At 43.0% G+C, this 17,653-nt stretch overlaps 2 protein-coding genes across 4 annotated transcripts in view; both read left to right on the forward strand.

Moving 5' to 3' along the window:
• ZFYVE27 (zinc finger FYVE-type containing 27) overlaps positions 1 to 17,653 on the forward strand; it is a 668,411-nt gene that overhangs the window by 557,206 nt on the left and 93,552 nt on the right. The gene's annotated exons all lie outside the window — the stretch shown is intronic.
• HOGA1 (4-hydroxy-2-oxoglutarate aldolase 1) lies at positions 4,060 to 17,022 on the forward strand. The gene is made up of 7 exons (XM_042458808.1): positions 4,060 to 4,385; positions 8,228 to 8,356; positions 9,188 to 9,315; positions 10,627 to 10,761; positions 13,257 to 13,353; positions 13,791 to 13,924; positions 16,757 to 17,022. Exons 1-7 carry the CDS (start codon positions 4,139 to 4,141, stop codon positions 16,904 to 16,906), a joined length of 1,020 nt encoding a protein of 339 aa, XP_042314742.1. The 5' UTR covers positions 4,060 to 4,138; the 3' UTR covers positions 16,907 to 17,022.

Genomic DNA, 17,653 nt, shown 5'->3' on the forward strand with positions numbered 1-17,653 from the left:
AACAAGTGCTAATCTTACATTGCTGTTGCTATGTGCCTTTTAAGTCATTTCTGGCTTATGGTGACCCTAAAGTGAATCTATCTTATATACACTAAATGAAACAGAGTTGAACCATAGGTAATGCCCATGTGCTTCAACTGCATATAATTCAGATAGCTCAATAATTCAAGCTTGGATAAAGTACCTTTTGCATTACAACTGCCAGAATCCCCCAGTCAGTATGGCCCGTGAAAGTTGTAATCCCAAAATGTATTTTTCCAAGTTCCATTTTTCCAAATTTTGTTTGTGAAGCTATATAGCTCCAGATATGCTATGATTTCAAATTATCTGATGAACACTGGGCTACTATGTACAGGGACAAAGGCTCAAGAAAACCCCTGGAGATTTCAAAACGGGAAAGTACTTTTCCCTGTGAAGGTTCACAGGTTGAGGGGCAACAAAGTCCCTGACCTCCAAGTGGCTGGGATTTCCACCCGTACAAAAGTGATGAGATCCACAATCCAGTGATCAGAGATTAACCCACTTTGGTAACTTTTCACTACAAAGTAAAAGGAATTCCTGGAACAAAGGGTAAGAGAACCAACTGAAGCACACCAGGCTCAGAGAAGACAATAATTAATCTGCCCTCTAGCCCTTCTCCTCAAGCTGTTTGTGACAAGGCTATGCAGGCGAAAGAGTGCATCCATTTGGGAAGATTATGCTATGGCACACAGGCGTTCTCCTTCAGCACATGAAGCATATTCCCATTCACAGCCAATATGAGGATCTCGATGGACAATTCAGCAACTGGCTTAGCAAAATAGAAGGCTGATCAACTATTCAACATACAGTAATTCTATTCACTTAACAACATTTTAAAATACTATCTGGTACATGCCATAAGAACATCATTGTTGCGCTGTCATACCAAAAGTCTATCTAATCCACCATTCTGTTCCCACAGTAGTCAGCTAGATGCCTATGGGAAGCCCACAAGCAGGACATGTGGGTAATAGCGCCATACTGCTCATGTTCCCTAGCAACTGGTACTGAGAAGTATGCTGCCTCTGATACAGAAAGTAATATAGACCTAAATATAGCCATGATGACTAATGGCCATTGATGGGTTTATCTTACATTAATTTGTCTAATCCTCTTTTAAAATTCTTCAAACTGACAGCCTTCCCTACATCTTATGGCAACAAACTCCATATGTAGTTTGTAACAGCCATAACGCACTGTGTGAAATACTTGACATTATCTATCTTCATTAATGCTCATCCTTCAGTTTCATAGGATGTCTCCATGTTCTCGACACTATGCATAAATGTTAAATATTTCTATCATGTTTCACCTTTCGCCAAACTAAACAGCCCCAAACACTGTAACCTTTCCTCATGAAGGAATTCCTCTATCTTCTTGATGATTTTGGTTGTTTATTTCCAGCTCTATAACATCCTTTTTGAAGTGCAGTGACCAGAACTGTACATAGGATTGCATGTATGGTCACTTGTACAGGGACTTGTACAAGGGCAGTGTGACAGTGGCAGTTCTACGTTTCATTCTTGACTTAATGGTTTCCAACATGGAGTTTAACATGGTGGCAGGTTGAGGCTCAGTTTTTCTTAGGCAAGCCTCTCTGTGTTTCCCCTTTGAAACTTTCTTTAGTCTTCCTCCTCTAACACTATATTGCAAGGGACACCTATGGCACACTACTTCATTTGCTTGGATTTTTTTCCTGAGTTTAAACAAGATGAAAAGATCCAAAATAAACTGTTTAAAGCTGGGAGAGGCTTGTTTAAAAATATACAGTTGGCTCTCCATATCCATGGATTCCTTATCCACGTATTCAACCATTCATGCCTTGAAAATACTGAAAAAAGAAAGAAAAAAAACAAGAAGGAAACCTTGATTTTGCTATAAGGGATGCCATTTTACTACACTATGGCACTTAATGTGACTTGAGAATCCACACTGTAGTATCAATGGGGGGCCTGGAACCAAACCCCAGTGGATACTAAGGGACTACTCTGTGTGTGTGTGTGTGTGTGTGTGTGTGTGTATAAAATCTAGAATCATAGAGTTGGAAGAGACCACAAGGGCCATCCAGTCCAACCACCTACCATGCAGGAACTCATCAAAGCATCTCCATTGACAGATGGCCATCCAGCCTCTGCTTAAAGACCTCCAAGGAAGGAGACTCCACTACACTCCGAGGAAGGAGTGTGTTCCACTGTCGAACAGCCCTTACTCTCAGGAAGTTCCTCCTGATGTTGAGGTGGAATCTCTTTTCCTGGAGCGTTGTAGTCTCTGGAGCAGCAGAAAACAAGCTTGCTCCCTCCTCAATATGACATCCTTTCAAGTATTTAAACAGGGCTATCATATCACCTCGTAACCTTCTCATCTCCAGGCTAAGGCATTCCTATAGGGCATGGTTTCCAGACCCTTCACTATTTTAGTCGCACTCCTTTGGACATGTTCCAGTTTCTCCGCATCCTTTTTGAATTGTGGTGCTCAGACAACTTGTGTCCCTTCAGAGGGTGTTGGTTCCACCAATCCTAGCCAGCTTAGGCAACAATAAGGAGTCATGGACACAGTATTCCTACAACATTTGGACAGCCACAAGTTGCCTGTTCCTACTTTAAATGCTGTAGTCTCGAGCTCTGCACCTTTCAACCTACAAGTAAACTCCATGATATAGCTACATAAGACTGAGAGGCTAATGGGTCAAAGGGGAACTTGCTATAACAATATGAGAGCTGTTATATTCCAGCAGCTGTCTGAGGCTGTCATATTTTGGTCATAGCATGAGAAGGCATGACTCACAAGCAAAGACAATAATGCTTGGTAATGTGTGAAGCAATAGGAAAAGAGGAGTACAGATGGATGGACTCAATCAAGGAAGCCAGAGTTGAGTCTGCAAGACCTGAGCAGGGCAGTTGCTGATGGGGGACTTGGGGTTCTCTCATTCACACAGGGTCACCATAATTTAAGTCGATTAGAAGGCAGTTAACAACAAATATTCCAGCATTAGCATAAGAGAAAAAAATCTAGGAAGGCATAGACAGGACAATATCTATCTATCTATCTATCTATCTATCTATCTATCTATCTATCTAAAAGGGGATGCTGCATCCCACACTGAAGTTTGCTAACAATGTCAATGAAAAAGCAGTAACTACTAAATTGTAGGAGCTTGCAAAAGGGGTCTTGGGAGTGTATGTGTGCATGAATGCATGTATGGATGTGAAAAGTGTCTCAAGCAATGCCAGAGCCAGAAATGTGCAACAAGCAGAAAGAATTCAGACATATAGGGGTGTTAGTCTGGAAAAAATGAGATGTGAAGGGATCTTGCAGCACCTTTCAGACTAGTTGAAAGAAAGAGGTGGGTAGCAGGAGCTTTTCTAGACCTTAGCTACTTCCTCAGAGGCCTTTGGGTGAGTTCAGGGTGAGCAGATGCGCTCCTTTTCCAGGACATGTCCTCCATTTCAACCTTCTGTCCCGGAGGAGTTCCACAATGTCTTCTGTTTTGAGGAGGACTAAGAAGTATGAATTTACATTTCTAAGAGTGATTTTTAGCTTTTGTTTATGTGCTCCATTTCAACCTTCTATCCAGGAAAAAACCATCAAAATGTCTGCCATTTTGAGCATCACTAAGCAGCATTAATTTACATTTAAGTGAATTTAAGTTAAATCACCTTTAAGTGGATTTACGCAAATTTAAGTGAATTTACATTTAAGTGAATTGACATTTAAGCGAATTAAACTGAGTTCACCTTTAACTGAGGTGAATGTAAATGTAAGTGAATTTACATAGAAGTGAATTCACATTTAAGTGAATTTAGATGTAAATGTAAGTGCATTCCCATCTAAGCCCGGCTGGACATTGCTCCGGAGTGTGTTGAGCTTCCATGTCCTCAGGCCTTCCATCTTTTCCCGGTGCCTGCTCCTCCGGAGGGGCCCTGGCTGGAGGCCAGCTGGGGGGCTCTGGGGGGGGGGGTTCCCTTTGCAGGAACCGGGAGGGTGCGGGGCTTCCCGGCCGGCCTCCCCTGGACCTTGGACCTTGGCCTCTGCCTCTCCCTCTCAGCCCCCTCCATAAAGGCTGCTGCTGCTGCTGCTGCTGCTGCTGCCTCCCCGGACCTTGGCGCCTAGAAGGGCAATGGCCAGGGCATTCAGGGTGCTGGCCCCGCTTTGCCCCAGAGGCCCGGCCTTGCCCTGGGCCCCCGGGGCGCCGAGGAGGAAGAGTCTGGCCTCTGGGGCTCCTGGCTCTGCCCCCCAGAGACCCCGCAGGCTGGAGCTGAGGGGCATCTACCCGCCCCTAGCCACCCCCTTCACCCCCCAAGGAGGGCTCGACTACGGGCGCCTGGAGGAGAACCTCCGCCTCTATGAGAGGATCCCTTTCAGAGGTAGGAGGCAGGGAGGGAGGAAGATAAGGAGGAAAGGAGGCCTCCTCCTCCTCCTCTGGGGGCACTTCAGGTAAAAATCTGGTAGTAATGGCATCTTGGAAGCGGGTGGCTCCTTTTCTTTGTCTGTTCTTGCATCCAGATCTTCTCCACTGAAATCACACCGATTGTTCTTGTCCTTTTCCCCCAGCAGTTTCCAAACTGAATGCCGGAACTCTTTGGCTAAGATCCCTGTGGGACTCAGCCAGCCAAGCGAAGGGGAAGGTTTAAGGACAGGGCAGCAAAAGGGGAAGAGAGAGAGAGAGCAGGAGAAAGGCTTTGCATGGGGAGGGTGAGAAGTGCCCTAAACTCAAGACAAGGAGAAAGGGTTTGGGTGCGTGAATAAATACAGCTTCATTCTGGCAAAGTGCTCAGTCCAGCTTTTAACTCCAATGGCAAGCTAATATAAACAAAATAGTTAACATTTCCTCTTCAGATGTAAGTGTGATTCAATTCTATTTTAGCCTATCAATAATCAACTGAATGCAACATCTCCTTTCTACTATTTTTTCCTCTTTGGCCACCTCTAGTAGAGATCTGTAATCTTCTAGGGAGTGGAAGTGGGAGCTGCAGTTGCAATTTCAGGTCCTCTTTGATGGACCATGGGCCATTGGTGTAAATCTTTTGTGTAATCCTCTGTTGTCTTTATCGTAGAATCATTGAGTTGGAAGAGACCGCAAGGGCCATCCAGTCCAACCCCATTCTGCCATGCAGGAACTCACAACCAAAGCATCCCCAACAGATGACCATCCAGCCTCTCTTTCAAGGCCTCCAAAGAAGGAGAATCCACCACAATCCAAGGCAGCATATTCTCCTGTCAAACAGCATTTACTGTCAGGAAGTTCCTCTTAATGTTGAGGTGGAATCTCTTTTCCTGTAGTTTGCATCCATTGCTCGGGATCCATCCTCAATATGACTCTTAGTACTTGAACAGGGCTATCATATCACCTCTTAACCTTGTCTTCTCCAGGCTAAACATACCCAGCTCCTTAGGTTTCTCCTCATAGGGCACGGTTTTCAGACCCTTCACCATTTTAGTCGACCTCCTATGTTCTTCCCCACCACCACAATAGTTCTGACTTTGTGTTGGATCTCATGTTTCAGGGAGCCTGGAAAAACTCCCTAAAACCCTAGACCAGGGGTAGGCAACCCTTTTGAGCCGGGGGCCGGGTAGCTGTCCCTCAGACAACTGGGGGGCCGAAGCCAAAAAATAAATAATTAAATAATTTTTTGAAAAAACAAATATATAAATAAACCAGGACAAATGTAGGACAAAATTTTCAAATGGAGGACACTTTTAAAATAAAAAATGGAGGACACGTGAAAAAATTTGCTGATTTTTAAAAAAATGTTAATATAAATGCATGTTTCTGTGGCTTCTATAGACAATTGCCCCCCAAAGGCCCCAGCGGCATTTGGTGGCAGGAACGGGCTGGGGCCGGTCCCAAGGCCTCGCCGGGCCACAGGTTGCCTACCCCTGCCCTAGATAGCCACTGTGAGTCTATATGAACAAGAGTGGTCTTAAGACAGTTTCCAGTTTAGCTCTTTGTCTCTAAGAGCTGTTGGCTAGTACAGAATTTGTCTTTTTAATTTTTGCCATAAAACTATTAAAAGCGCAGGAACAATAGACAACTCTTCAGCTATTAAATTAAATCTTTGGCAGTAGGCACATTATCACTAGGCAGCTGGAAAGAGAAGGCACACACACAAGTCGTGGCTAAACATTTTTCAGAGCTAACTTTTCTTTCTTTCTCTGATACCTATAACTTGTCCAATCAAAAATCCACCAGACGGTGATACCTTTGTTGGCCAACCAAAATGCACAATATACATATTGCAAGCTTTCAAAGCTTCACTGGTTTCTTCACTAGGCACAGTGTTACAAACCAAACAGGAGAAAAAAATTGAAGATGTTAGTCACAGGCCTGCATTTTGCTGTTTCTCTTCTTAGTTAAGATGGCATGGAGGGGCTATAACTTAAGTGACTTATAACAAATCAGGAGTAAGCAAAAGGAAGCTGCTTCCCTTGGTTGGTCCTTGCAGTTGCTGACCTGTTTCAGGAATGTAGGAAGGGGGTGTTCATCTGAATTGGTAACTGTTACTCCTTCCTCAAGGATACACATGGCTGCTTGCCTGGACTTTAAAAACCTGCCCGAGATAGAAGTAGAGGAGAAAGTAGCATTACATGGCATTTTTTCCTCCCCCTCCCAGTAATATTCACCTACCAAGGCTAGCCCAAGACATTTTACTGCCTGTGGATGAGCAACAGATTATTTTCCTGAACTAACCAAGTTGTTTTGGCCCTGAGTAAGAAACTCTTACACCTCACACTCCTTGGCAGTTAAAATATGATAATAATAAATTAAGAACAAACAATTCCCTGCCTTTTTATGATATCATCTGCTCTCCAGGTTGCTGCCCGACTATGTAAAAGCAGGTCTTGTCCTGTCTTAACCAATAGACGATCTCGTATTGATACATACCCTGCTTTACCTATAGCTGGCTGCCATACTTCATCAATTGTATCAATTGTACATGCTCATGTATTATTTCGGAACGTTCTCAGTTTCACCACCACACAACTATCTCTAAAGAGTCCTGCATTTTCTTGGCAAGGTTCATACATTGTTAGTAAATGTATACATGCATGTAAAGAAGAAATTCAACAAGTTACAGTTCCCTGCCACAGTTTTTGTAGTCTGGCTTGCCTTTTGAATTTTACTTGCCTTGCAGCTGCTAAAGACATAGGAGTGCAGCTGTAGGAAAAAATATGGCAACTCGACCCAAGACACTTCCTTTTCCTCATCCCCCACATCCCCAGGTATTCAGTTGTATTCTAGCAGGCAAGGATATAATGCTTCCATATCTGAACTAGATACAATATATTATAGAGATATTAATGTGGAGTAGGATTTCCTCTTTGGCCACTTCAGTGGCTGTATCCACTGTGAGATCAGCCTGGCCACAGTCATCCATACTCTTGTAATATATTAGGCTACTTTAATGTGTTATATGTGGAACTGTCCTTGAAGACTACTTAAAAACGTGCAAAAGTTCAGTGTATGGCAGCTAGACTGGTCTGTGCTATTGTGAGAATGATTCATTGTTTGTTTTTCAAACTCGTCTGAATACTACTTATTTCCAGTCACAATACAACACATATATATTGTACTTTAAAGCAAGAGTAGAAAACATTTTTCCAGTCACAATATACCATATAGATATTGTACTTGAAAGCAAGAGTAGAGAACCTATTATTATCCAGATGTTGTTAGATTGGAAGTCACACCAGCCCTCACTCTCACTATTGGCTATGGGAGTTGTAATTCAGCAACATCTGTAGGGCCATGCATTTCCAGTCCCTGCTTTAAAGCCATAACAAGCCTGGAATCAGAATACATAAGAGACTGCTTCTCTCTATGTGGTATTCATGATATTTTAAAGATCAGCTCCATAGGCCCTTCACACTTCCAAAGTATTGTGCATAGCAGCTGGGGAGAAGAGGGCCTTTCTACTGATGGTAGATGGAATACTCTCCTGAAACAGATTTAAGAGCTGCTTTAATCATTGTTTAGATGCCGGTTTAAGACATTTTATTCATCGAGACTGATTGGTCAACATAGGCTCCTGCTGGGCTGCTAGTTCCACTGGCTGCTACTTAATTGGTTTCTCCAGCTGTTTTCATCTATTGCATTTGCATGAAAAAAGTAACATGTAAATAACTGAAATTAACCCATAACATCTACTGGTTCTGTCCAATGGTGGAAACCAAAATGTGCACCCAAAAAGTAACTATTTTTTGTCAGGTTTTGTGGTGCAGGGTTCCAATGGAGAAGCTCCCTACTTGACACAACAGGAACGTCTGGAAGTAGTGAGTCTGGTGCGTCAAACAATGCCCAAGGAAAATCTCCTACTTGCTGGGACTGGATGTGAATGTGAGTAGTATGGAAAATGACTTGGTGAAGAGCTCACAGAAGCTCCTTTTTCAATTAAAGAATACAATGATATGTTGGAGCCACCCATATTTGAACCAAGGTAAGATGATACTCTGGATTCCAGAGCACCATCCTCTCATTACTCAGTTATTAATGGCTTCACATGCCATTACATTCACATGCCATAACTTTCCAAACTCTGAAATACATCAGCTTCTGACTACCACATACATCCTGATGGAAGGTTTTATGCTTGGAAACTGACCCTCATGCAAATACTTCTGTGGGCCCTTTCTGAATTCCTCTTTCTGTCTTTAGCTGATACAGCAAGAGCAGGGGAACCTCTGGCTTGCAAGACTGTTTATGTGAACTTGATTAAAGATTCAAGATAAGAGGCTATATAAGCCTGAGGAAGCTCTTACATGAGTTGAACTGTACTTTGCAGCCCATAAACACTTGTACTGGCTTTTCTCCTGAATAGGCACACACAGACTTGAACTGTGCTTTGTATGCTTGGTCAGAATATAGGTGAAACTACATATGGCTCCTTCCACTTTGTTTTATTATTTTACTTTATCTTACCTTTCTGACATTGCAGGACCCAAGAGTCCCTTAAATTTGAGGTAGCTTGGGGTCTCAGCACATTTAGCCCTGTCTCCTGAGATTCTTCCAAATTGGGATGCAGCCCCAGTTGAAAAGGGTCCCTCACCCCAGTCCTAGAGGCTCTGAATTAAGGCCTATCTTTTGTTTCCATAGGCCTCAGAAAACCTTGATCTTTCTGGGGTCATTTTATCTCAGGTAATTTTTTTCTACTCACCCTTTTCCCCTTAGCAACTCAAAACACCATTGAGATGACAGCACAAATGGCTGACAGGGGTGCTGATGCTGCCCTTGTGGTAACTCCTTTCTACTTCCGGGGAAGCATGACCAGTGCAGCCTTGATCCATCATTACACACAGGTGAAGAATGGGGTCGGGACAACTTCCTCCTCAACATGGGAAAATGCTGGGATTGAGGCAGTTTGTGGGGATGGATGATGCCTGAAATAGTGGTGGAGAAACTGTTATAGTTTCATTGATGTTGACTGTATCTTCAGATTTCAAACAAAGAAGTGCAGCTAATAAAGGTTTCTGATTGTGAAAGCAGTTGCAATTACTCAGCAAGTATCACTGGTCCCAAGCCCTGCTTATCTTAAAATATAGCTTCATTTATTCCGAGACTGGGGATTAAACAGAAAGTTGAATTTGGGGAAACAGGAATGTGGGAGTGGAGAAAAATGCATTTGGCCTCTTAATTACCTGGAATTTTAGATGTATATTATTGACAATGATGTTTTTTCTCTTTCTGTTTATTCGTATCATGATTCCTTTGCAGGGTTGAGGACTCTATGGAATATCCCCCCCCCCCAGTGTATCTGCCAGGCTCTTAAATCAAAATGAATAAACTTTACTTGCTTTTTCAGGGCCCTGCTCCTGTTTAGCCATTTCTCCCCTGAAGAAGATTGAACTTTTGATTATTAATTCTATAGTTAGAGGGGGTCATTCTTGAATCATTAGAGAGCTGTATTGGAACTTGCAAGATGGAAGTTCAAATTCTCATTGAGCTATGGAACCCACTGGGTGGCCTTGGGTCAGTCCCTCTTGGTAATTTAACCTATCTCATAGGATTGCTGTGAGGATAAAGTAAGGAGGAGGAAAGCCTTATGGAACACCTTGCACTGATGGGAAGAAACGATACCAGAATGCAGGAGGGCACACATAGTGGCAGCCATGTTAGAGCTACAGGTCCTCGTGTACCCTCTATTTTGGGGAAATTGATGCAACCAGAGTGCAACATATCTATAACACTGTCTTACCCCAGTAGGGGTGGGAAACGTGTGGCTTCTGGTTCACATGTAGCCCCAGAATGTCCCAGGACACCCCACCCCAAATTATTTTGTCTCCCTTCCCCATGGTAAATCTTGCTCTCCAGAAACCTCAGGAATTCGTGATCTGTCAGTTAAACATATCTATATACTCGACTATAAGTTGACCTCAAGTATAAGTCGAGGACAGGTTTTGGGGCTAAATTTATGGATTTTTCCTTGACCTGACTATGGATAAGTCGAGAATAAAACTTGGAGGCTCCTTCATTGTGTGTATGTGTGTAAGAGGGACTCCTCCTCTTTGATAGGGCTTGCTAAAAGGTATCTTGTTGCAGGAGAACATCATTCCAAATGTGCAGGTTGTTTCTTTGCATGCCCACATGTGCTGTTGCTTTTGGTTCCCCAGGTGGCTGATGCCTCTCCAATCCCTGTGATACTCTATAGTGTCCCAGCCAACACAGGCCTGGAACTGCCCATTGATGCAGTGCTCACCCTAGCACAGCACCCCAACATTGTGGGAATCAAGGACAGTGGTGGCAATGTAAGTCCTGGATGCTGAGCGAAGGTGATACTGCAGAGGGAGGAGGGTGTAATTGAAGCTTGGGATGCTGATGAGAAGCTGAATTTGAGGGACTTGTTCATGTTTTCCTAAGTGCTACATGTCATGTGAGGTTTTGGAAGCCTGCCAAAATTTCCTTTGTGTTAAAATATTAGCTTTAACATAACAGTTTTCTGCAGCTTGAAAATTCTTTTTCATTGCAGATGGTACGTTTCCCACACTGTTAGATTAGGGCTCATGAAGCAAACTAGAAGAAAAAGAAGAAGGGGGGGGGGGGGGAAGGAGATATTGCAATAAAGCTCACATTGGATGTCTGTGTAGATGTTATATTTCCTATTTGGTCAAACCAGAGCTGGAAAACGTTACTCAGCAGGTCCCAATCAGCTCGGCCATTGCCCCTGCTGGAGAAATTCTGGAAATTACAATCCAAAAAAAGTGATATTTTCAAGCTCTGAGTCAAATATATGGGTTGGAAACAGGGCAAAGCTGGGCAGCTCCACCCTGGCATTGTGTGTATCTGTCTTGGACATCTGTAGAAAAGGGGCTTTGTCCATGCAGAAGTGTCTACAGCTGTAAATGCAGAGCATTCATGAAACCAGGATGTGTGTAGTGTTGGCAGTGGAGCTACCTGACATAGCCTTGCTTCCAGTTGGCAAACTTGACCATGCAGTAGATATAACTCATTCCCAGGTATATCAGTTATCATTGTGATAACTGGAAGATTCTCGAAGTTGTAATTCAAGAAAGTAATATTTTCAAGCTGGCTTCAAATTCCCAGTTGCTTTGAAGCTCATTGGGTAATCCTGAGCCATTTCTCAGTCTAATTTACATGGCAGGTTACAATAAAATGCAATAATCTCAATGTATGCCACTTTACTTTCCTCGTCAGGATCTAAATATCCTGGAAAGTAAAAGTTAGCTTTCTGTGCACCATTCTACTGTCTGTGGTGCAGTACCTTAAACTCTAACCTTTAATAGATTGACACTTTCAAGTGTCAGACTAGGTTCAGTTCTTCTAACAGGGCTATATAAATGTGGAGTTTCAGTAAAGGAGCTGGATTTGCTTTAATCCAACAAATCCATCTGGAGATATGTGAGCAGAAATTGGCTGTGGCTTCTGCCAGAGTTTGGAAACATTACTTTTCCATCTAAAACCAGATTTTCTAGCTAGTGTGCCCAGTTGGTCTTCAGGGCTCTTTTGGAAAATTATGGGCCCAAACAGACAGGCCAAAATAAAGCTGCTTTGGGTCACTGTGGAGCTATCCTATTTAAATGATGCATGCATCCTAAGAGGCTGGAAGCCATTCCAAAGCCATGCTCCAGTCCTAAGGACTGGAATGCACTTTGGTGGAGCTTTGGGCCTCTTAAGATGCGTGTTTCATTTAAACAGCATGTCTCCAAAGTGACCTGAAGCAGCTTTATTTTAGCCTGTCCGTTCAGGCTCATCAAAATACTATTCTATTTTCCCAGAAGCTGAGCTGCTAAACTGCATGGGGGAGGGGACTCCCAGATAAGTGTTGCCTTGAAGAACATACAAAGTGAACAGATCATGTAAACCATTATCATTTAGATTTGCAAGCCACCCATCCCACTCTTTCTTCTTCCCTGATAATGGTATTATATGCTGTTAAAAAGAAGAAGAAGAAAAGAATGTTTTTCATTTAAATATCACAACCTGTCTGGTGTAGTGTCAAGGAAATTTGCATAATTGGAAAAAAACCCTCTTTTACATAAGACTTCCCTAACTTTAATCCCTTATGTTATCAGTTGCAATTTCAATTGTTCCTTACCCCAGGCCATGTTGTCAAGATTTATGGGAGCTGGAGACATAAAGTGTGGAAGGATTTACTTTGGAGAAGGCTGCTTTATGTATTAAAAAGGAAGCATGGATGGGCAATGCCAGATCAGTATTTCCAGGAGACCAGCCTTGTGTCCATTAATGCTTTTGGTATATGTACTCATCTTAGTGAGTGTCTAGTGTCCACTGCCAATGGCCACTTCTGGTGCCCATTAAGATGCTATCTCACTAGAATTTCTGGGAGAAACATAAAAGGGACTGTGAGCCCTTGATAATTTTTTTTACAAAAAGGATGGGGGGAGGGAGAAAGTTCTCTTAAAGCAACTATAAAGTATTATTAAAACCATAGAAATTCTACTTTTTAAGATAGATGAAGTGTATGTGTGGGGACTTTGTTTTTGTTTATAAGTGGAAAATTGAGATAGGTTGATAATTGAGACAGGCTGTTAAAAACCATGCCAAGTTAGAGTTCAGGAAGTCAATTTGTGTTTTATGGTTATTTTAGTTAACTAAGTTAATCAGGAGTATGTATTGTCTTACATTATGTATTGTGTTCTGTATTGTTATTAAGTATGTTATGTATTATGTTGTCCCTATATGTGCATGAGAATGACTAGTGTTAATAAAAAAAAGAAAGAAAAGAAGATGCTATCTCGCTCACCATCTCATCTCTTGGCAGATCACCCGTGTGGGACTCCTTGTCCACAAGACCCAGAATGAGGACTTTCAAGTTCTGGCAGGATCAGCTGGTTTTCTGCTGGCCAGCTATATTGTAGGTAGGTGATGGAAGGACTTTCAGATGGGGACAGTTCTGTGAGTGTATCTTGATATTTTGGGGCACATGGAAGAGTGGGGAAGTTGTTGTAACAGCCTGAAAAGAGATACCAGAAGTATTTGCCAGTATGGCTCCCTATAATATACCTTCAGTAGAATATCTAGAAAGCAGGGAATGAGATGCTAACAATAGGGAATCACATTTGGAATTGGAGCTTAGAAGTTACAGTATTTCTCTGCGCTGGACAAGCTGGCTGGGCATTTCTGAGAGTTGTAGTCCAAAATTTAACTTTTCCAAACTGTTATGTCAAGTAAACTCCACGAATTTGGAAGGAGTGAAGTGAGAAAGAATTATGGGACTGGTGATGGAGCAGAAATGCATGGATGATTGTTTCACTGTCTAGGTGCTATTCTCTGTTTACTCTGTTTCCTGTTCCAGGTGCTGCTGGAGGAATTTGTGCTCTTGCCAATGTACTTGGCACTCGTGTATGTCAGCTGGAGCAGCTGTGTCATGCTGGAAGTTGGGATGAGGCCCGTGAACTGCAGCATCGGCTCATTGAACCAAACATTGCAGTAAGAGCCACATGATGGGGGAAAGTACAGGATAGGGAGGGATCACACCAGCTTTATTGCCAAGCTACAGAGAGGAAAGACTGGACTAGGAAAGAGACCACATTTCTGTGGAAATCCACTAGCCCAAGATAAAATGTTCTTGTACAGGGTCTGGACCATAGGTGTATCTGAATATTTTGGGGATATTTTATTTTCCAGTCTTATCCTCTCTCTCCCCTTGAGAAAACCATCCTCCATGAAACCAGAGATTACATGCATCTTCATATCAGGTCAGCAACATGACCAAGCAATTGTGTCTAATGACTGTCTGCAGGTTTGTCTGGCCTCTATCCACTTACACCACTGACCCAACAATCAGCTCCGAACCCTTCCCGTTCCCATTCTGTAAATATCAGTATCTAAGCCATTAATACCATACTGGGAAAATACACCATGTTTCCTTTGCTTATCTGCATTGCAGTTTTCAAAATCTAGGGAAAAGCATAATTTGCAGCTGGTAAATGCAAATAAATAAATAAATGGTAGGTTAATTTCTGTGCCATTTAATATTTACATGAAAGTATCCAGGGCATGCAATTCCAGTGCTGACTTCCTTCTGCTACCTGCCTTAAGAATATGCTGACCACAGTAGACACTGCTTGTCTGAGTGGGCACTTCTCTGCATTCCTATTAACAGGGAGATACCATAGGTTGGGTGACTTAGTGGTTAAGATATCAGTTCGGACGATCTTAAGGTCGGAAGGTTGGCAGTGCAAGGCCCAAGTACTGCATGATGGGATGAGATCCTGTCACTAGTCCCAGCTTCTGCCAACCTAGCAGTTTGAAAACATGCAAATTCAAATAAATAGGTACCACTACATGGGAAGGTAATAGTGTTTGGTGCAGTCATGCTGGCCACATGACTACCACAGCAGCCCTTGAACAATGCTGGGTCTTCAACTTAGTAACGGAGATAAGCACCCGCCCCTATAGTCAGCTATAATTAGATATTTATGTCAAGGGACTACCTTTACTTTTACCTTTTTACCGTAGATTAGTGCTAGAGCACATTTCTGAGTCATGTATCCAGTGCCCCAGTTTACATCCCATGAAGTATCAACAAGAGATGCCATCTGTCGTTGTTGCTGATGACCGGGACATGGAGAAATATATTTGGGTGTCCCACCCAAATATATTTCTCCATGTCCCGGTCATCAGCGACGACAGATGGCATCTCTCCCTCAACCAGTGTCTTCAGGCAGTAATGGATTGGATGAGGGAAAACAAGCTCAAGTTGAATCCAGACAAAACGGAGGTACTTACGGTAGGGACCCCCAAACCAGGTGTTGGGCTGCAACCTCCAGTCCTAGGCTCACGCTCTCCTCGAAGGACTGTGTTTGCAGTCTGAGGGTGCTTCTTGACCTGTCGCTTCAGATGAGGAATCAGGTGAATGTGACGGTCAAGAGCGCCTGCTATCAGCTTTGGCTGATACGCCAGCTGCGCCCTTTCCTGGAACAGGGTGACCTCGAAACTGTAGTACATGCGCTGGTAACCTCCAGACTTGATTTTTGCAATGCGCTCTACATGGGGCTACCCTTGTGCCTAGTCCAGAAACTTCAATTGGTACAGAAAATGACAGCCAGATTGATCACAGGAACAGCAAGGAGTGACCATATAACACCAATATTGAAGTCACTCCACTGGCTATTAGTTTCCGGGCACAGTACAAGGTGTTGGTTATCACCTTTAAATCCCTACATGGCTTGGGCCCAACCTATCTAAGGGATTGCCTGCTTCCATACAATCCGCCCCGTACACTCAGATCCTCTGGGATGAATTTACTACAGCCTTTAAAGACCAAGTTGACGGCGACGTCCCAGAGGACATTTTCTGCAGCCGCTCCCAATTTATGGAATGGCCTGCCGAATGGGATCCATCAAATTACCAATCTAGAGAGCTTTTAAAAAGCCATTAAGATGGATCTCTTCCGGCAGGCCTTCCTGGAATAGAATACTCGGCCACAAATAAAACTCCCATCTTTCAAACTCTGCCTATGATGACTATTATGTGGATTATTCGGATTTTAATATGTAGTTTTTAATCTTATATTGTTTAATCTTGTTTTAAGGGGGGCATTAGGTATATATGGATGTATTTTAACTACTTGTACGCCGCTTTGATTGCGTGGCAAAAAGCAGGATAGAAATAAAAAAAATATTTTATTATTATTATAAGAAAGAATTCCAAGATGTATGAGAGCAGCAGCCAGTGAAAACAGAACAGAGCCAAGTTACACAGATGATTGGCCTGATCTGAAATCAGTCTGTTTCTTACACTACTGGGCTGGTAGGGGTCTTTATTAGTTCTAGATCTTATACATTCATGTAGTCTACACAAGGATCAGTCAGTTACACAAGAACTTGAAAATGTGACTTAAAATATTCAAGTTTAGTATAATGTACAACATGACTTCTTTGCCTGAGTTTCACAAGGATCAAAAAGGAATCCTTTGTCTTGACACCTTCCTATTTAGTTTCCTGGATACCAGTAGTTCCAGGGATTGATCATCCTTACCCAACTGCTGCCTTCCAGATGTGCTGCACTTCAACTCCCATCATTCCCAATCAGCTGTTCCAATGTTGTTGCTGACTAGGGATGGGGGTTGTAGCACATTCCATCTGGAAGGTGGCAGGCTGGAAAAGACTCTCCTAGATGATGCAAAATTTCAGTTACTTACAGATTCTCTAAGCCTGAAACTGAATGCTTGTATGGAAAAGGAGGTTAGCACTTGTGTATTCTACAATGTTGCTCAAATGGTCATTTTCACACGCCTACTTTTTTCTATTCCCACAGGTGACTCAAAAATTTGGAGTCCCAGGCCTCAAGCAGGCCATGGAATGGTTTGGTTACCATGGGGGATTCTGCCGTGCCCCCTTGCTCCCTTTAAGTGAGACACAAGTGACAGCACTGCGCCAGGATTTCAGCTCCAATGGCTGGCTCTAAAAGACAGTGCTGTTTCAAGCAATAACTTGAATCCTGAAATAGCCAGTAGACTTTTTCCTGCCTAGTTGGGCATGAAAGTTTTTACACTTACTGAAATACAAGTCATTCAACCTACAGCTCTTTCGTTGTTGTGATTTACTTGAAAACTAAATATTAAAATAGCAAACAGGAGAAAGAAAATTCTAGAACGGAATGTCAAAGGAGTAAATGGTATGCTTCATAGGTGCGTTACAGACCGCCCAAAACGGGTGGTCTGCCTGCGCCTTCATTTGCTGCGCAGAGGAGCCTCAGCAGCCAAACCGCAAGGCTCCTCCACGCCGCAAAAAAGAAGCCCCAAAATGGTGCTTCTTGTTGCGGTGCTCTAATGATGCCGCAAGGCGCCAATGGTGCACTCGTGACATCATGAGTGCCACACGATGTGCGGACGCTAGGCGTCTACGACCTCAAGATGGTGGCGACCGTGTAGAACGGGCACCACCATTTTGGACGTACTAGGGTTAGGGGCGTGCATAAAGTTCTAACTTTACGCCCGTGCGGAACGGGCCATAGAAAGTTGGCAACTCAGAATTCCTTTCACTATGTAGACTTTGCCCCTTTATATTTGAAATCTGCTGCTCCCCAAGAGGGACTGTGTGGGATCATGTAGCAGGCAGTGAGAGACATCAATGCCCAAATACTAATTGCTATAAGGTACAGTCCTATATTTAAGGCTTATTTTATATTTAAATAATGCTTATTTTATAGTTA

This window comes from Sceloporus undulatus, chromosome 3 (genome assembly GCF_019175285.1).
Source record: "Sceloporus undulatus isolate JIND9_A2432 ecotype Alabama chromosome 3, SceUnd_v1.1, whole genome shotgun sequence".
NCBI lineage: Eukaryota > Metazoa > Chordata > Lepidosauria > Squamata > Phrynosomatidae > Sceloporus > Sceloporus undulatus.